Raw genomic sequence first — 20,341 nt, forward strand, 5'->3', positions numbered from 1 at the left:
TCCTCTAGGCGCAACCCTGCCGGACTCCACCTTATCCGGGTCCCGCCCCTCAGGCCTTCCTCAAGGCCAATTCCGCTGACCTTTGACGATGAGCTCCGCAAAGTTGGAGACGCCCGCGCCACGCGGGGCCTGGGACACGCAGCGGTACAGATCTTGTTCTGCGCGGCCTACGGAGGCCAGCGGGAAAGTGGCGAGGAAGCGACGGTGGCTGATGTGCCGCACCCCAGCCGCAGGCACCATCACTCCACTCTGTCGCTGAAGGGAAAGAGGGATGGGAGAGTCAAGGAACATTCCAACCCAGCAGCGTAGATGAGTCTCTGCTACCCATGAGGCATTTGAGGAACCAGGAACCGCCCTCCACCCTGGGGTTCAGGGGAATCCAATCTGTCAGAGCACAGCCTGGGAGAGGCAAGACACAGAGCCTAGATGCTGGGGTATGAAGGGAGGACTCAACCCCCGCACCCACAAGGAACCAAGCCTAGGAGAAGCGCCCTGCCCTCCTGAGCCAAGTCTGCGTGGGAAGGCCTCACCTGCAGGAGGAAGCGCTCTGCCTCTGCAGCTCTGCCTGCGGCCATGCACTGGAAGGAAGCATTCTGGCCTGCGTTCACCTCCACATCTCCAAGGCGGGAGAAGTGAGGGGCCTTTGCTGTGGGGAAACAGGCAGAGCCCCAGCATGAGCTGGGCCTGCATGCCCTGCAGGCAGGAGCCAAGGCTACCCTCATCCTTGTGTCCAGGTGGACTGGGACTCACCGCAGGGGTAGCTGAAGAGCAAGATGTCATCTAGGCCTATGTAGCCCTTGTGGTCTGGGGAGATGAGGGCCTCAAACAGCACCTGAGGGGAGTGGGAAGGCCAACTGTCATGGTGACATCCCTCCAACCCGGGTTGAGCCCCAACACCATCCCTCTCCACCAACTGATGCCAACCCAGCTCACACAGACCCTCACTACCAAGTCAGCTGGCTCAGGGGTATGGGCAGAGAAAGCAGTTGAGGTCAAGGCCAGAAGTTCCATCCCAACCCGGACAACTCCCTCAAGGCAGAACAATTCTTCTAATCAGACAGAATTTCTGTCTGAGTACTGTTCCAACTCACCCTCAACCCTGCCCATCCTATTAATAACAATGACCTCCGACACTGTACCCACACTGAGCCCAGAATAACTCCAAACCTGACCGAAGATTGAGTCCTGACGCTGGACAGATATTAATTCCAACCTGGTCTGGCCTTGGGGTGGCCTGCCCCTGCCCTGACCTCCAAGCCCAAGCAAGCTGACCACGGACTGAACTCAGCCCACCTGATATTCATTGGGCCAGAAGGTACTGACGGCCAGTTCAGCCTGGTGCCACTGCCGGCCATGGGATCCAGTCATATTCCACACAGCGCTGCCCAGAGGGCCGCCGTTCACGCGCACATAGACGCCTAGGGTGCCTGGGCTGTGCCCATCCCGGCTGTACAGGAAGTAGCTGAACTGCACACAGTGGGTGTCGTTCTCACTCAAGGTCTGGAAGATGATGTGGGCCCGCTGGCCTGGAGCATGCTGGGAAGCGTTGACCATCAAGTAGGCGCCTGGAGAGAGCAAAAAGAAGAGGCAGGAGGTGGGGAGACCTTAGGGGACGCCAAGGTTGCACTGAGAAGGGACAGAAACAAGGGCCCACCAGGACTCAAGGGTTGCGGATCTTGAGTTCTCATCTGGAGTAGACCCCTCCCCTCCCCAGGGTCTGGTTCCCGAAGGAGAGAGCTAAGATAGGAGAAAACTCACACTCAACCTTGCCAAAGCCCATATGGCCCCCCCACCGTCCCACAGGTCACCAGCTTCCCAGCTCTGTGCTGTCCTGGGAGGTAAGGAACACTCCTGTCAGGAACCAAGAGCCTGGCTCCGGACAGGTCTCCTGAGGTCGCTGATTCCCAAAACTCACACACTCCTCTTCTCCCCCACCCCCATACTGTGTACTTCCCTCTGGCCCTGATCATTCATAAAGCATGCGACCGTCTTGCTAGCAGCCTGTCATGCCTCGGGCCTCTGCTGTGTCCTCGCGCACAGGCCCTGAGCCCAAGCTTGATGAATATGTAGGACAAACTGAACGAAAGGATTAACTTCCCCTCCCACACAAACTTCCAACACAGACACCCCTGGTTCCAACCTGAAGGTCCTTGATGTGTTATGGAGACAGTGGGAATGTCTCAGAACCTGGCTGGGGACTGTGGCTTTTCCGGGGGGGGGGGGGGGACAGCTGCCAAGAAGAGGCCAGAAGCCACCCTTGCACAGCAGCAGCCAACGGCACCACCTCCTCCCAGGCTTGGCTGACAGCACATTCCGAGCTTGCCCAGCAGGGCTCCCCAGGGACTCCCGCTAGAAGGACCTCATGCATCTCTATGAGCCTGGAGCCCTGTGAAGGTGGCTGCTGCCTCTGTCCTGCAGGGACAGGCAATGGGCCTCCAGGTCCCTGTCTCCCACTGGAACCCCAAAGGGGTCCACACCCTAGCCAGACGCTTCTTAGCCAGCTCTTGTAGACTCTCCTCTCCCCGAAGGCAGCTCCCTCTTCCAATGTGACACTTTCTTGCCTCCTCCTCCTCCTCCCCGGTTCCCTGCAGCCCTCCCTGCTCTGACATGCATGCCTCCATCACCGTGGCTCTCTTTTATCTCTCCTGCTCTTCTCTGAGAGTAAGGCTCCCTGTCTCATCTCCATCCACCTGGACTTTCCCTAGACTAGCCACCAAGCTCTCCCCTCCTACCAGACATAGCCCTTCCCCCAACCACCACTTCACCAAGGAAGAAAGAGAAGAAAGACCACAGGTCTGGAAAACCTAAATCTAAGCCAGAACTCTTATACCTGAGTGCCTACTAAGGCCTGGGATGATGGCTGGGTCTAGGGGTGCATAGAGCTCGCTCGGAACCCCTGCAGGGTGGGTACCTTTATGTGTCTCTCTCAAAAAAGCTAAACAGCAATACCTCTAAATCATATACAAGGATCAAGGACCCTGAAGAAACAGATGAACACACCCAGAACGACACAGAAGGGCAATGACCAGAGCGCTAGGGAAGGCCACGGTGGAATCGGAGTCTGCTTCCAGAGCCCAGCCAGCCAACCAGCCAAGCCCCGAGGGACCTCTCGCCTACAGCTGCTAGTCCACCCACCACTAGGAGCCAACCATTTCCCTGGCCTACTCTTGCCAGCAGTTGCCATGTTGGCCATGCTGTGAATTGAACAGCCAAGGCCCTGGGCCACCTCTATGACAGGCCACAGGGGAAGGGGGAAGTTCCCTCACAGTCTCTCCTACCACACAGGCCTCAGAGGCAACAACGTGGCTCATTTGCCCTCAATCTCTCTTATCCTTTTCTCTTTCCTTTAAAAAAAAAAAAAATTTTATTTTATATGTTTTGGGTGTTTTGCCTACATGTCTGTGTACCACATGTGAATTCCTGAAGAGGCCATGAGAAGGCATTGGCCCCACTGGAACTGGAGTTGGCTATGAGCCGCCATGCAGGTACTGGGAATTGAACCCAGGTCCTCTGAAAGAACAGCCAGTGCTCTTAACCATGGAGCCATCTCACCAGCCCCCTTTTCTTTTTTCTTTTCTTCCGGTTTTATTTTCGGGGCAGTTTCTCACCAAGTAGCCCAGGCCAGCCTCAAACTTGTGACCCCCCTACTCTAGCTTCATGTCTGTTCTCTAATTCTCAGCTGATTCTGCACCCAGTGAAGAGGGCTGCCAGGCTCTCTCAACATCCTCAACAGCAGCAACTACACAAAGGACACCCTGTGTCACCTCTGCGCCCTGTGGCATGAGTTACTGTTCTCCCTCTTCACAGTCAAGACAGCAAAGGCTCAGAGAAGCTGAGCAGCTTGCGCAAAGCCACTGAGGTAGCTAGATGACGGGGGCTGGGTTTTGAATCCATGTCTTCAAGATTCTGGAATGACTGTTCTCAAGGCCATCGTGTGAGTAGGAGACCAGTACCAGAATCTACATCTAGCCTCCTGACTCCCAATCTGGTGCTCAAGATGCCCAAAATGCCCACCCAGTGCTGAAGGAGGGACAGAGTCCAGTCAAAAGAGAGAGGAGGCACAGCCAGAGACCCAATGTCACTTCTCCTCGGCGTCTCCAAGTCCCAGGAAGAGCAGGTGGCCCTGGGGGGGGGGGGGGGTGACTAAAGACCTGGAAGGAGAGAAAACGAGTAACGACGGAGAGTAGGCTCACCGTGGGGCAGGTCTGCAGGGGCCCTCGTGCCGGGGTTGATCCGCACTTGCTCCCACTGGAAGTCATCGTACTGAGCCTGGCTGTACTCGCAGGGCACGACCAGGTCGCTCGCCTCCTCGAAGGTGCAGCCAGCTAGGAGGGCAAGGCCTGGTTAGTTAGGCTCAGGCAAGGCAACTGACCAGGAGGACCCCAGTGCGTCCCTTCAGTTTCCCTCCCTGTCCCCTCCTTCTACCTAGGCCACCCTCTCCCCTCCTTATCGTGGCTCCTTCCAACTAACAACGTCCTCCCTGCTCCACCCCAACACCTTTTCCTCGTTGTCCCTTACCAATACCAAGACTTTCCACTGGCCCACTCCCCCATTACTTCCCAGGGTCCCCAGCAGCTCAGCCATCCATCAAGACTCTTCTCCTTAATAAAAACAGCCATCATTACTGTTGCATCATAGGGCCTCAAGTCAACCTACAAGATCACCACTAGATTCATCCCGTTTTACAGGCCCAGCGATGGAGGCCCTAAGTTTAGCAAAACACTAAGCACCAAGTGCAGAGCGTCACCTTCTGGGTCAGGTCACAATGTGATGGACACCGAAGTCACTGCCCAAAGTCAAACAACTTGGGGATCTCTGTCCCCAAGGACGTGAAATGGTTCAGTCCTGTCTGGATTGAACCCATGAGCGATGGGATTTCAATTCTGGTGACCAGAGACCAAGACTGACCGTCTGAATGACGGAAGTGAGGGGTGTGTGAATCCCTTGGCTGGTGGTGAGGTCCACCGTGTCTCAAGCTGGTTCAGTAGCACCTGGGGCTGGCACCACAGAAAACCTGAATTGCACCTGGGTCTTGCACCCACACCATAGCATCTGCAGCCCCAGCGAGCAGAGCGGAGTGTTGAGAGAGCACTGGCAAGCCAGGCCCATCCTGCCTGGCCACCAGGTGCTCATCCCCCACTTGACAGATGGGATGACAGGCTCTGAGGAGCAAAGGCACTTGCCCACGACACAGTACGCTAAGTAGTAGCTCGGTGATGGTTGCTGGGAACTTGGGACAGACTTGGAGTTCAATCTTGATTTGGCCCTTGGCCATTCCTAGCAACTGTCGCTTCTCTTTCTCAGCCTCAGTTTCCCCACCCACACATGGGACTGCTGAAGATTTACAATATCAGCACAGGTGAGCACTCAGGAAACGCCAGCCTAGGTGTGGCCACCGGGTCCCATAGGAGGAAAAGAAACCAGGTGGAACCCACGCCCATCCACAATCCCCAGAGACATGAAAAGGGGCAGAATAGGCAGCTTCTGGGTCTCAAGAAGAAGGGGGAGGGGGCCGTAAGCCAGTAGGTGACTGGCACAGACCGGCAGGGAGCAAGCGGCTTCCCTTGGAGGACAGGCTGTTTCACCTGTTTGCATGTTTCCACCCGTCCTGTGGGAACACACAGGCAGAGCTAGGCATGACTGGGCTCATCATTATTGGGGTCCCTCATCTCCCTAAACCCCACTAGAGAATGGGAAACAATGAAATGTGTGTGTGAGAGAGAGAGTGCGTGCACACCAAGCAGATGGGGTAGTGAGGGAGTTGGTACAGGGAACCCACAGTGCTTTGTGTCTCTTTGTTTGAAAAGCTCCAGTCAGCACTATGCCCTTAGGCCTGAGGTGAGTTTTAATGTCATCTGTGTTGGGAGAGCCCCAGCTTTCCCCTTGCAAAATGCCCACAGTGCAAAGAGACGGGTGGCCAGAGAGCAGTCTTCCGGGTGGAGGGGAATGCTCTCTTCCTGCCCATGGGGGTCTCAGCCACTGTGGCAGTCGGTAGGAAAGAGTTGGGTTTAGATCCCAGGCCTTTCCTGTACAGAGGCAAAGTATCTGCCCCAGGCATCTCCTCCAGGGCCTGAGGTAACCAGCCTTAGGGTTCCTTCCCATTAGTCCTGAGCCAGGCACAAGACCAGACAGCCCTCCCACCCCACCCACCCAGAGCTTACCGACCTCAGACTAACAACCAGACTGGGGTCACTACTCAGAGCAACCTGACCACAATTATTTGAGTTCCTCCATCCCCCTTCCCCTTCCCCGTGACTGACCTTACTCCCTGTTAACTGTGCCTGGCCGGAGTGGCCCCAGTCTTAGCTACATGTCACAAATGGCCACCCGACTCACTGACTCCTGTTCTCTACCAGATGCCCTCTCTATGTGACCAGTCAGGATAACCCTCAAGCTGACTGATTCCATCCAGGGTGGCCTCTTAGGTAGAGTGACCACTCTCACTAATCTCTAGTCAGCCCCAGAGCTGGCCCTCTAGGCCAGGCCCAGTTCAACACCATCTTTTAGAGAGCAACATCTCCCAAAGGAAACCCCATCTCACCTCCCCAGTGATAGATATGGCCAGTTTTTTCTGCCAGGGGCTTCAGCACCAACCACAAGGGGGCACCAATTACCACCATGCTAGCCCTGACAACCCTAGCCAACGCGTGTGTAAGGAACTCAGCGTTTACAAAGTAGTGCTGTTGTTATTCTTGTCTTACAGATGAATTCTCTGTGATGCTCGAAGATGAGCAAGGGCCACACTTTCACAATGTGCAGAAGACACAAATTAAAGAAAGCGCCTGTCTTTATCTAAGGAGAGTAGACACGCACAAAAAACTCCGATTTAGTTTTACACACAAGGCTTGTCTCCCCTGACAATGCAGTGCACAAGAATGGCTGGGGGAGGGGGGCGGGGAGGCAGTCGTAGAAGAGTTTTACCTATCACATGTGAGGGAGGCCATAGGTTTGATCCCCAACATGGGGATGGGTGGGGGAAGGGCGGGGTGGCGCGGGGAGAAAAAGGAAGATGTTCTCCCTTACTTTGGGGGCTTCCTAGGCTGAGCAAAGATGAGGAAAGGAAAGCTGAAAAGGGTCATGGTTAAAGGTAGGGAAAGGGCACACAAAGAAAAGGGAGGAGGGGGCTACATCCAAGCTGAGCCTGGGACCAGAGGGAGGAAGGGAGGAAGAAAGGTAGCCCGGTTGGTCCCCAGCAAAGGGAGGGGCTCAGGCCGGCTGACATAATGGGAAACAGGAGGCTGAGGACAGTTCTTAAACAGCCTTGGATGCCAGGGTGAGGCGCTGAACCTCGAGCCGAACTGGGGAGCCCCAGAAGGTGCTGGAACAAAGAATGCCGGGCAAGCTGGTGGCTTTTCTGGAGAACAAGGGGGTCAGGCAGGAACTAGGGCCGAAGCTACCAAATGGCCTGGAGCCTGCTGTCAGAAATTGGCAAAAAAAAAAAAAAAAAAAAAAAAAAAAAGGGGGGGGGGGGCGGAGAACAAAGCAAAAAAAAAAAAAAAAAAAAAAAAAAAAAAAGGGGGGGGGGTGCTGAGGTCTCATCCTGAATACGAATAGCACACATTTCAGTCAATAAAGTGCATACACAGACACACACACACACACACACACACACACACACACACACAGTTTCTCCTGCCCAACTCAAGTCCAGTCTAAGTCCAGGCCAAGGTACAAAGTTAAGCTGGAAACAGGAAGAGAAGACAAGGCCCCTCTTTGCGGACCTCATCTCTGTAGAGAGCTCTTCAGGTTGAATCAGTGGAAGACCCCGGTGCTCCCCCAGACTCAGCTCCAACTGGCCCAGCAACATTCCTCTGCTAATCTCCCCAATCTGGCCAGGCGGTTGCCTGAGCAACCGTCAACCACAATTTGGGAAGAAGGGGGGATGGCTTATCCGCAGGCTCTGGGCTGGATGATGTCAGAGACCAGCAGCCGCTAGAGGAGGAGCCTGGGAGGGGTCCCCCTAGGGGGTCCCCTCCCCCCCGCCGTGTGTGTGTGTGTGTGTGTGTGTGTGTGTGTGTGTGTGTGTGTTTTACCTAGCTGGGAGGAGGACCACTGGTACAAAACCCTCAACTAATAGCCTGGAATCCGCACCTTAGTCTCGCTGTGCCCCTGAGTCTCTTCAGGACTTAGCCTGGGACTTGCCTTCTCAGACCACAGTCAGGATGACCTATCAGACTGATTCCATCCAGCATGAACCCTTCTCACTGAACTCTGGCCGGCCGGCCTCAGCCCTGGGTCCAGTCACTAGGTCAGGCCCAGTTCAGCTCCTCAGCTATGAAGTAAGAACAGGGGTTATGACTCTGGCTTCAGGTGTGTGAGTTTACAAATGCCAGGTGTGGTGGTGCACCCCTCTGATCCCAGGACTTGTGAGACGGAGGAATAGGCAAGAGGATCAGGAGTTTGGGGTTATCTCCAGCTGCATAAATAAATGAGTTCCAGGCCTGGCTGGGCTACACGAGACCCTGTCTCAAATAAACCAACGGTAATACTAATAACAACAACTGCAGGTGTCATGGGGGAAAGATGTGCACAGGAGGGCCTGGGTACCTGCCAGCATGGGCTCTCGGGAGTAATGTGAAGTTGGCTCACAGAATACACCTATGAGCAGAGACACAGAGATGCATTCTACAGTGGGCATGGGCCTGGGGGAGAGTGTTTGTATAGGACACGAAGAGTTGGTGTGTGTGTCCGTGTGTGTGGGGTGCGCCAGCTTGCCCTCCGCTAGCCAGGACAGATGAGGGATGTGCTCTTGGCCACTGCACCTGCAACCGTGTTCTGAAGACCCGAGTAAACAGAGCTTGTTTGCAATGAGATTTTTTTTATTATTCTCTCTGTTATGTCAACAAAACCTCCAGTTCCCAGGGGTAGCCCCAGAGGAAACAGAATTTCTCTGGACAGATTGTAGATATGGCAGGCGGGGACCTCACACTGCCAGGCACAACACAACCGTAGACTTGGGACCCTATATACGATCCCAACGACAGTGCCAGCCTAGACATCACCCCTCCCTCTTCTAGGTCACTGAACTCAACCCTGGACGTTCTCACCCAACCTAGCCCTGTCCCAGGTGCTCCACCTCAACACTGGCGGCACTGCAGGCCTGCTTAACTCTCTATCGCCTCCCTTCCCGAAGTCAGGGACTGGCTCTTATGACTTTGAACCCCATCCCCAAGCCCTGTGTGTAGATGGCCAACTGTGCCCAGACTTATTAACACCAAGACCCCAACTGGTCTAACTTCAACCAGCTGCACTAAGTTCAAGAATGTGACCATAACCTAACCCTAGGCCAACACAGCCAAACAGAGGTCCGACATCCCAGATCTGACTGCCAGAACCCCCGAGTGACTGACAGAAAGCACAGTAGGGCTGGTAGCAAAAATATAACCATGCAGAGGTCAGCAACCAAGGAGACCACCAAGGGCTGGCCACAGGCAGAGAAAGCTGGAACCACATAAGGAGCCGACACAAAACCTGGCAATGCCAACATCCTGCCATCTCCTGAGTATGAAAGAAAGCCATATGCAATGGCGAAACTCGCAGCAGACCCTTTCTCATCTCCATGGCCAACACAGACCGTGAATTCCAGAATCGACCAGACGGATGCTGTATGGACAGGCCAAGACTAGACCCCAGAGGTAAAAGACTAGGGGTCTCACTGTGCAGAAGTACAGAGGGCAGAGCACAGAGATCTCCTAGAAGCAGGAAAAATGTCCTGCACTGGAGCCAGATAGAGACACAGTGTGAGCTAAAGCAGTACAGGTGGGCACAGGTCCCAGGGAGAGGGAGGGCCATGTGCCGCTATGATGGGGCGTGCTGAAGATACAGGGCACAAGAGACAGAGTCCCGGAATTCTGTGCAAGGCTGCAGGGCAACACAGCACCACAGCCCCCAGCACCGACATCTGCTAGGCATGTCAGTGGCTGTGCGATGTGGAACCACATCCGTCTTGGGTATATGTCACCACATGGGGGTGTGGCAGAATGGAGGGTGTTGAGCTCAAGCCCTTTTTCTGCTCCAGACGCCAGCGTAGGATCTGGCACAGAACAGGAGCCTCCTCCTAGACACGGTCCTCCCAGCACCGGCATGCGGGCTGGTCCAATGGCGCAGGAAGGAAAAGATGGAACATGATCCAGAACCAAGCAGCAGTGGTGGCAACCTAGTCCTGAACAGAAACTAAATGCAACCCTCGGGACCTGGGTGTGTGCAGACTCCAGGGATGGGTGAGAGGTGGCACAAAATCGAAGCGCCATGATGATGCCCTGTGGAACAATGGATTCGGTTCAAGGGCTCCGGGTCTGGAAACTCAGCGGAGCGCTCACAACCTGGCAGGATGCCACTTCCTCTCAATGGAAACATCCCCTCCTGACAAGAGGAGAGAGGAGACAGTCACGCAACTTAGCAGGTTCCAGAAGCTTGGGAAGGCACAGGCTTCACGAGACCTTCTCCAAGGTTATGTAAGCAGTAACAGCTCCTGGAGAGAGAAGGCTCTGTGCAAGCTGCCAGGGATGAGGCTTTCAAGACTCATCCCCATGCTGCGGTGGGCTTTTCCTAAACGCAGCTGCCTTTGAACTACCGGTGTTCCTGAAAGAAGCCCCACTAAAAGCTCAGCGCACCACACTAGACTTGGACGAAATGGCTTCTTTGGTCTGTGGGGTGAATAGATGTTTGTTCGCATCCCCTCCCCCGCCCCCCGGGAAAAGGCACACAACACAACCCCACAGAGAACAGATGCATGACAAGGTTGACTCTCTGGGTGGCAGTCCTGTGCTGTTCATAAGCAATGCCAACCTCAAGCTGTCCCCAAGTCCAGCAAAGAGCGTCCAAATCACGTGCAATATGATGCAGAGAGGCACCGCACTGAGGACACACAGAGACGTGGTCCACCCGGGGCTACACACGGACACCCCCGTTGTAGTACACCCAGGGAAAGGCTGAGATGACATCGGGGCAGTTTCAGGGCAGCTGTGGTGCAGTGTGGGGGCTGGGCTGTTGGATACATATCCACGGTGGTACGGTGAACCAGCAGAACCGTGAGGCCATGCGTCCTATGCTCCTGAAACACAATGGCAGCATGCAAGGGAGCTGTGCCTAGAAATAGAAGGGTCCACAGACAAAGACAGTGCAGATGCCCACTGGAAAAAAAAAAAAACAGTGGTGCCAACATACAGTATAGTGGCAGGAGACCATGCGTTGGCAGTGCGCTGCCACGAGGTGCTGTGCAAAGCCCAGGTGAGTCTACATGCCTGACGCGACAGACTGCTTTAAATGTAAACACGCCACGTGGCCGCAGAAAGACACGCGCTGATCCCAGGCGTGGTGCTGTGGGAGGTCCTCTACCCAGACACCCCCCCAAAAAAGCTGCCTTCCCAATGTAACCCTGGTACGCAGCAGAGTGAGTACCACACCGGGGGAGAGAGCCACAAGGAAAGTGCGTGGCAGGACAGCCGCAGGATGGAGGCTCTGATCGGCAGGATGCTGCAGGACAGAGGACAAAGGAACTACGGAGAACCCACACACCACCAGGGCACAGCACCCCTAAGTTGAATAGCATAGGCTGAGTCACTGCTCAATGTGGGAACACCAGGTCCAGAAACCCCAGATTGCACTCATCCTGAGCAGGCCAGGGGTGAAATATGGGGCCTCTGTGTACTGCGGGACAGGCGTGGGTATGTTGGGAAGGCACTGTTGAAGTCTCTTGGGGATGCAGGGGGGGGGGTGTCATTCAGCGCCTCCAGTTCTCCCAGGCTGGCCTGCCTGTGGGATGAAGGCCAAGCCCGCTTCCGCTGTCCTGTGGGCTCCTGCAACCCAATCCTCCAGCATCTTCCAGTGATTCTCCAAGGACACAGGATAAAGGAACTGCCACCCACAGGACAGGTGGTACCAAACCCAGCACACCGTCCAGGTATTTCTCTCTGACAAGGCCTTAGAACACTGGCAGACAAACAATGGATTTGAATTCTGCTTAAAATCTTTTTGGACAGTTACAATGAATCCCCTGGTCCCCAGCCCAGGGTAGAGCAGTATAGGGCAGAACAGGAAGGATGGAGGGAGGGCCCATTGGATTAGAGCCTGGCATTGGACGTGAGATGAACAGGAGGCAAATGGAGGAGGAGAGCCAGCCCCAACAAGCCTGATCCTCACTCCCCCCCTAACTACCGCCATCACCTCTCCCCAGGCCTGGACTTCATCAGGAGCCAAGAAGAAACTTTTCCGAGCACATGGGAGGCCTGCAAACGCTCACACATCACACATTTAAGAATAATTCACACTTATATGGTACTCACTATGTACCAGGATGTGTTCTAGACTAAATGTGTCCAAATATAAAACACAGCTAATCATCCTGGACACTGTAACATCCCCACCCTCGTTTCCCAAGTAGGATCACTCCAAGGCCCAGAGAGGCTCATTACCCATCCAGATGTCACACAGCTAGAAACGGTGGAAGCAGAATGAGAACTCAGACGGAGTGGTCTCAGAGCCCACGTTCCGACCCATCATACTCCAGGCGCAAACACACATCTATTTGCATGCGTGTACAGCATGACAAGAAGGATCCACACGCACACAGAGACACACACGCATGCTCATTGTAAGCAACATGCACCCCACTCTCTCAGTTCAGACTCGCCCATCTCCAGATGGGCTTCTGTCACCTCTCAGTTGCCGTCATGCGTGCCTCGGCCGTCCCTCTCATCTGCCTACTCCTTACCCCCAGCTGCCCCTCAAGCCAGCCATTCCTCCCACCCCACCTGCCTCGTTGCCAGCTGTCCCGAGCTCACATACGCCGCCATCACCAGCTACCCCCAGTGCCCGCTTGTGCCCTCAGCCCCAGACCTGCCCCTTTAGCCCAGCTGAGGTCCTACATAGTTATCCCCGACACCACCTCCCACAACTCACCCCCACCCTTTCTCGAGCTTCTGCCTTCAAATTTCAGCCACAGCCCACACCCACCCACTGCCTTTCTCTTGTCCCCTTTGGGTCCAGTTTTAAGCCCCGGGCTTCTTGTGGTGGGAACCTATTCGAGACCCCCGGGGGTCACATGGGCACAGCATCTTCGGAGCTGGCTACCACAGGAGGCCCCACCACTTAGCACTCTGCAGGCCACTCAGGAAGCTTATCAGCCTACCACTGACAGCCCTCTGTACCCCAGGACCTCCCTTCACCCCTTCTGAGCCTTCCCTGCAACACGCAAGGGTGCAAACCAATACAAACGCTCCATGAGCACCTGCTGCAAACCACTAAGGGAGCCAGAGATGACAAAAACCCAGCTCAGCCCTTGGGGAGGGGGGGAGCTCCCAGCAGAAGAAGGGAGACTTAAGAGAGAAGGCCACCCTACTGCCTGGGTGGGAGCAGGGCAGCTTTACTTCAACAGTTGACAGGGGGCTGGAATGCAGGGAAAAGAGCCTCTCAGCGAAAGGCACAAGAGTGGGCAAAAATCAAAGGGCCTGACAGGCTTCTGCACTCGGGCTCACAAAGCAGATCCCGAGGGTAGGAGCGGAGTTTAGGGACAAGGGCTGCCTGGCCTGCCATGTCAGGGTTGGGGTTTAGCTTTGGTCACAGGGCAGAGGAGAAGTGCTGTGACAGGCAGGGCGTAATGCAGGTCACTGGGGTTTGGGGAGTTCGGGGCTGCTGCAGAGCAAGGATCCGTCCACACCAGCTCCGCCCTCTGCAGGGCCCAGGCCACACTAAAGCCCTGCAGGCCTTTTTAGACCCATGATTCTCAGCCTTCCTAAGGCTGCAGCAACCCTTTAACACAGTTCCTCAGGTTGGGGAGCCTGCCCCCCCACAACCATAAGATGATTTTGTTGCCACTTCATAACTGCAACTTTGCTACTGATACAAATCCTAATGCAAATATCTGACATGCAGGCTCCCATGGGGGTCGAGACCCACAGGCTGAGGACCACTGTTTTAGACTGTCCACAGAACATTCCACAAGTGTGGGAATGTCCCCCACCCACTCTTGCCAAAATGCTGGTAACCACCAGCAGTGTGTAACAGTTGATCTCTTGAAGCGTGGCTACTGCAACTGATGAATTAAATTAGTGTTTTAATTAATGGTACCTAATTTAACTGTAATAGCCACATATGAGTAAGAGGAAGGAACATTGCCATCACCGTGGAAGGCTCTGGACTGATGGCCATGGGCCCCCAGCCTGCAGATCAGAGCCGCTGTGCCACCCTCTGCACCCCAACATTCTCACACCTCAGAGCAGGTGCCACCCACTCTGAGACTCAGAGAAGCTCCCCAGCCAGACAGCTCTGTACCATTCCAGGAACAAGGTGCTGGGGGCTCCCAGGGGTCATGGCAGCTGTTTCTCCCCAACTCCAGACTCCGATTGAAGCACGCCAAAGTGACCAGCAGACAACTTGGCACCCTGAGAGGCAATGCATCTGCCCTGTGCCCCTGTCCTCCATTTCACCCACATGCACAAACACACACACACACACACACACACACACACACACACACACCTCACTCCAGCTGCCCAGGCGACAGGCTCACACCTGTATGTGTCTGTCTGCCTTCCCCCAACCTCTACAATCGTGGCCCCTCTTCTCTCCAGCCAGATCCTCAGGATCCAGGAGGAAGGCTGTGGCCAACATCGGGACTGAGGACTGAAGGAACGTCTGTCTGCCTGGCCTGGGCCCTCATCCTTCCTCCTCCCTATGTTCAGGCTGACCGTTGAGACTCCAAGCCTCATCAACGGTTGCCCTGATCACAAGAGGCTGGAACTCTCTGGATTGGACACGCCGAGCCAGCTGCCAGGGGTGGGGCCAGGGAAAGGGGGAGACAGCCGCAGGAATCTGGGGGAAAAGGGCCCTCCTGAAAGAGCCCTCTTCCTTCCGTCTCTGCCAGGGATTCAATCTCTTTAACTCACAGCTCCCAGATGACACTTTCCGGACATGGCCTTTTCACAACGTAACACCATCCACCAGCAGAATCTTCTAGATTCTTTCCGAGGGGGAAAGAAAAAGAAAACCTCTTCCTTCCAGTTCTGCCTTCAGTGGAGTCGCTGCGCCCCCACCTGGTGTCTCCCGCTCTGAATGGAACCCACCTGACTCCATTCATTCATTCTTTTCTTTTCTTTTGTACGACGACGTCTCCATACGTTGCCCTGGCTAGCATGGAATTCACGGTGAAAACACAGCTCGACCTCAAAGTTTCAATCAGTCCTCCTGCCTCGGCCTCCCCAGTGCGTGGGTTACAGGACTGAACTATATCACTTCGTTAATTCTTGCATATCACATCCACTTGCTTAGAGAAGGAGGCTCAGGCCCTGTGACTAAGTCTTTGAAGGTGAGCAGTGACTTTCCTCATGGTTCCTGGTCTAGTGAGGGCGGTAGGACCGAGAGACTGTAATCACCATCTAAATATCAATATCATGTAAAAATTGAATCAGCTCCTACCTACTTCCCTTTTCCTGGGCTCAAACAGAGAAAAACCAAGGAAGGCTTCAAGGAGGAGGTGATTCCTAAGCTGAGACATAAACTAGGGACTCTGATCTGAAGATGTGGGATCACAGAGTCCTGGGGGAAAAGCACAGTTTGTACACAGTGCAGAGAGGAGAGAGTGAGCAGTGGGTACTTAGGGAGTACTGGTAAATAAGGTTAGCTGGAACACAGGATCCCGAAACAAGATGGCGTGGACCAGGCTAGAACACTAACAGAGCTAAGAAGGAAAGACCTAACTCCCCGCTGTAAGGAAGAGGCCCTCGCCTTCCTGCCCTCCATCTTCCTGGAAGATGGCCAAGGAAGGAGAGGAAAGGTGGAGGAGGTATGGGGCAGGACACTTCAAGACACCAAGGGAAGACACAAAGCCCCTCCTGTCACAGCGGCTGCCATATCCAGGTGCTCCAAGCCCAGCTGGGGACACCATGGAGGACAGATAACAGTATGCCTCCAGCATGCAGGACATGGCCCTGGACCTCCCCTGCCACCAGACATAAGCAGGAGGCAGCCTGGAAGTGTGGCACAGAATCTGGCCACCCTCCTTGCTTCCTGCCTAGCCCCTCTTTCAGCCCCAGAGAGAAGGCTGGGCTGCCCCCTGACGAGCCCTCATTGCCCAACCTGAAACCACTGAGCATCTACCTCTCCCTCCTTCCTGCCGTTCACGGTTCCAGAGACAGACTGAGCCAGAACTCAATGGGATACATTACTGCCAGGTGTGCACAGGTGGAGATACCCTACACACACACACACACACACACACACACACACACACACACACCGGCGACTAGGGACATAGGCAGGGGACTGAATTCACTCCCTGGACTGAGGACAGGGGGTTGCTACCCTCCCTTTCTGCCCGGAGCTTCAAACTCAGTCTCTAATAGTAAAAAGTGTCAAGGGTGCTGGAACTTTAGAAATAAAGTGACTTAGCCAAGGTCACACACACACAAGCAGCAGAGGCAAAATTTGAGCCTGTGGTTCCCCCCCTGGCTTCAAATTAGCCTCTGAGGCTTTGCCACACCCCTCCAACCCATCTTCTGGTCTAATTCTGCTGAGTATCACACACGATCAATCCTTAGTAATATGGTGAAGAAGATGGGGAAACCGAGGCTCGGGAAGGAGACTAACCTGCATGCAGTAAGCCTCGCTCTCAAACCTTCAACCTGATGGTCCACTGACATGACAACTGAGGCACATGTGTATTTTCAAATCAAGGTGATGGGGTGGGGGAGTACTGAGGGAGGGGTCTCAAGGTAGGGGGAGGTTGGAGGGGTTGAAAGGGGTCTCAGGTTTCCTGAGTCACCAGGAGGTCAAAACTGAAGCTGAGCAGCATGGCCCCAAGGCTGCAGGGCCAGGCCAGGCCAGCTCCCGAGACGCCCCGAGGGGGTGGGGCCGTGAACTAGATCCCCGGAGGCCAGGTCCAGGGCAGGAGGCCTGGAGTCTGTCCTCCGGCTCAGGCGGCAGCTCGGGTCTCGGCTCTGCCTCCACCCAGGGGCGGCTCCCAGCTACCCCACGCCAGGGGAACCAGGGGAACCAGGGGAACCAGGGGAACCAGGGGAACCAGGGGAGGAGGAAACCCTGGAGCAGAGCTGGTGCGCGGCCGCCGGAGGGGCCGAGGCCTGGGGTCCAGGCCTCAGGAAACGAAACGACTGTGGACCACGCACATACACAAGCACACCGACACACCGTCCGCACAGCACACTAGGCGATGCGCTCACGGACGCACAGGCTTTGGACACACATACATTCAGCCCTGCGAATACACCACACCACACACACACACACACACACACCCCTCCTCCAAAGGACAGCAGACTCCAAAGCACACTCAAGCCCGCGATCACACCACAGGCAGAGTAGGAGCCCCACACACGCATTCTCACACACACACACACACACACACACACACACACACACACGCACACACAGTCCGCACTTGCCTGGCCGGGAGGCCGCGCAAAGTTGCAAAGCAGACGCAGGCGGCGTCCCCGGGGACCGCGGCGTCCCCGGCGCCTCTGTCGAGCCAGGACGGGGACGCCGTCCCGGGGTCTCCGGCCAGGCCCTGCGGGGACCCCGACGCCGCAGCCCCGTCGCCCCCGGGGGCGCCCCGCTGCCCTCCCCACCCCAGGGCGCCCCGCGGCCCTCCCCACCCCGGCGCCCCGCGGCCCTGGCGCCGCCTCGGAGCAGCCGCCAGCCAGCGCCGCGCGGAACTTGCGAAACAACAACCGGCCCGAAAGGCCGGAGCCGGCAGCCGCGGCCGCGTCTCCCCCACCCCCCACCCCCTTCCCTCACCCGCCGCAGGGCCGCCCCAGCCTCCGAGGGATGTGGCCGCGACAACTTGTTCCGGCCGGGTGCTCCACGCACACGCGCGCGCGGGAACGCACGCACACACACACACACTCACTCACAGATGCACACACACACACACACACACACACACACACCCTCGGCTCCCGGGCACACTCTACCACGGTCCAGGAGCGCCTCACTCTCGCAGCCTTCTTAGCCACGCAGCCAACGCGCACCAGCACACTCACATCCACTCCAGACACGCTCCCTGACACGCATTCCCCGCATCCCTGGCATCCACTAGGACCCACGCAGCGCTGCACATCCCGAAGACTCCCCTAGGGTCCCTCGTGGGCACAGAGCACACAGACTCACGGGTCCCTACCCGGTTCCCACGCCTGCACACGCACCACAACACACACGTTCCTGGGCCCACGCTCGGGCAGGATCCACGGAGCCCTCGCCGCACACGCATAAACAAAACACGCGGGTTCGCGAACGCAACAGCCAGAGCACTCCTGCCTGGGGAATTAAAAAAAAAAAAAGCCAACACATGCAACAACACAGTATCAGACGCAACTCCACTCAAGCCACCGAAACTCAGACACACAACCCACTGGGCAGCGCCGACAGACCCGGGCGGGGGCGAGCCAGGGCACCCCGGTGCCCCACGCAGGCGACACTCAGCCAGCACCCTCGCGTCCGCGGCACACGCGCAACCTCCGCTCACACACCCAGAACTACGGCCACGGCGGCCACGCACACTCGGGGCACACGACCGGAGCGGGCGTCCCGCACTCCGACGCGAGCGGCGAGCCGTCCCCGGACCCCCCCCCCCCGCCCGGCGCCCGCGGGGTGAGCTCGGGGGGACCGCGCGCGCTTACCTGCGGGAGTCTCGGTCTCGGGCGCGCACAACTGGAAGGTGAGCGCCAGGACCAGAGCCTGAGCGCGGGCCATGGCTGGGGCGCCCCTTCCTCCGTCCTGGGGACCCGCCGCCGGGGAGGCGATGCCGCCGGAGCCCGGGCCCGAGCCCGGAGCGAGCGGGAGCCGGAGCGGAGCGGCGCCGCGCCGAGCGGGACTGGCGCCGAGTCCAGAGCGGGAGCCTGAGCGAGCGGGGCGCTGACGTCAGGCCCCCGGGCGCGGGTTCCGCGGTCTCGAGGCGTCCCCTGCTGGCGGCGGCGCGCGCTGCGGCCCGGGGCCCCCTGGACCAGCCGGCCCCGGCGCGCCCTTCCCCCCACGCCAGCACCCCCCGTCGAGAAGACCCATCTGAAGGTGCCGGTGTTCGCCTCGACAACCTCAGCGCGTTCATCGCTCTGAGGCTGTGACCCGGGGACACTTGGCCCCTCTGTCCCCTGTGTTGCTTAACTTCTTTCTACCTCGACGGTCCCAAATCTACATTCCTGCCTCCCTCCAATGATAGAGAACTCCCCATCTACCAAAGGAACGTTGTTGGGCCTTTGGAATGCTGGCTTTCACGTCCAGCCACAGGAAATCCACCTTTCTCACCAGCGTTCGTGCTTCCCGCGGTAGCCTCCGGCACTCGGAGCAAGCAAATTTGGAACTCTGCCCAGCCCTAGCGCTTGTACAACAAGTTATCAGCGACTACGGAAAACCAGGCGCCATGTACATGCCTCTCTCTCCCGGTGGACTCCGTTCATCTTCACCACTAACCCAGGAGGCACAGACCACATTAATCCCCTTACAGAGCTGAGAAAAATTGAGATTACGGAGCGTGACTTTTCCAAGATTATGCATCAGTCTGAGGCCACGCCAAGATCTGAATCAAGGTTGTCTGTCTTGAACTTCGTAAAGTAAAAAGAGAGAGAGAGAGAGAACAGATTCACATGGAAACGCATTCGTTTCTCAAAGAGTGACCAGACAGAGGCTCATTGGCTCAATGATTATCGTAGGCCACAGAGGAGATTTAAAACAAAACAAAACAAAACAAAATAACTACTAATCTCTGGCAGCCGCAGAGATGGCTCAGTGGTTAGGAGCACTTACTCCTGTTGCAGAGGACCCGGGATGGATTCCCAGCACCCTTGTCCAGTGGCCTGACCGCTTGTAACTGCAGCTCGGGGACATCCACCCAGCACTTCCGGCCTTGTATGGCACTGCGCCCCCATGCACATAGACATACATATAACTTAAAATTAAAACATAAGTTAAAAAAAATCATCACCCTCATGAAGCTTACATGGGGGTTGAGGGGAGAAGTGAATGGAACCAACAATAGGGGAAGTGGTTTGCTGCAGTTCTGAACAGACTCCCTGCTGTTTGATAGATCTGGCATTTCTCTCCATCTTTAGAATGTGAGCTCCCCTAGGGAAGCTTTGTCCCCCCAGGGCCTGGTATCCCTGGCATGCTCAGTGAGTAAGGAATGAGTGGGTAACTGACAAATGAGTAGGTATAGACACGGCCCTTGCTTTCACGAAGACTTCATAAATAGATATGTAACTGCAATCTGAGACGCGCATCCGCGAGGAAAAGGAACACTGATAGAGGGAGGGAGGTCTGGCTTTCACTAAGATGGTCCAAGAGGCCTTTGCTGAGGAAGCGGCGTGGTGCCACGGGGATCTGAACTCTGAAGTATGAG

General features: G+C 56.2%; 1 protein-coding gene across 4 annotated transcripts in view; it reads right to left on the minus strand.

Moving 5' to 3' along the window:
- Positions 1–18,802, minus strand: part of Ptpru (protein tyrosine phosphatase receptor type U) — a 74,064-nt gene extending 55,262 nt beyond the window's left edge. For all 4 annotated transcript variants that reach the window (XM_055610925.1, XM_055610924.1, XM_055610923.1 and 1 more), the window contains exons 1-6: positions 18,630–18,802; positions 4,194–4,325; positions 1,294–1,565; positions 751–832; positions 531–646; positions 81–255 (exon numbers count right to left, since the gene is read on the minus strand). In XM_055610925.1, coding sequence (XP_055466900.1) covers positions 81–255; positions 531–646; positions 751–832; positions 1,294–1,565; positions 4,194–4,325; positions 18,630–18,702 — 850 coding nt within the window. In that variant the 5' untranslated portion in view covers positions 18,703–18,802. The remainder of the gene's footprint in view (positions 1–80; positions 256–530; positions 647–750; positions 833–1,293; positions 1,566–4,193; positions 4,326–18,629) is intronic.
- Between the last annotated feature and the right edge of the window lie 1,539 nt (positions 18,803–20,341).

This window comes from Psammomys obesus, unplaced genomic scaffold (genome assembly GCF_907164565.1).
Source record: "Psammomys obesus unplaced genomic scaffold, mPsaObe1.curated_primary_1811, whole genome shotgun sequence".
Classification (NCBI taxonomy): domain Eukaryota; kingdom Metazoa; phylum Chordata; class Mammalia; order Rodentia; family Muridae; genus Psammomys; species Psammomys obesus.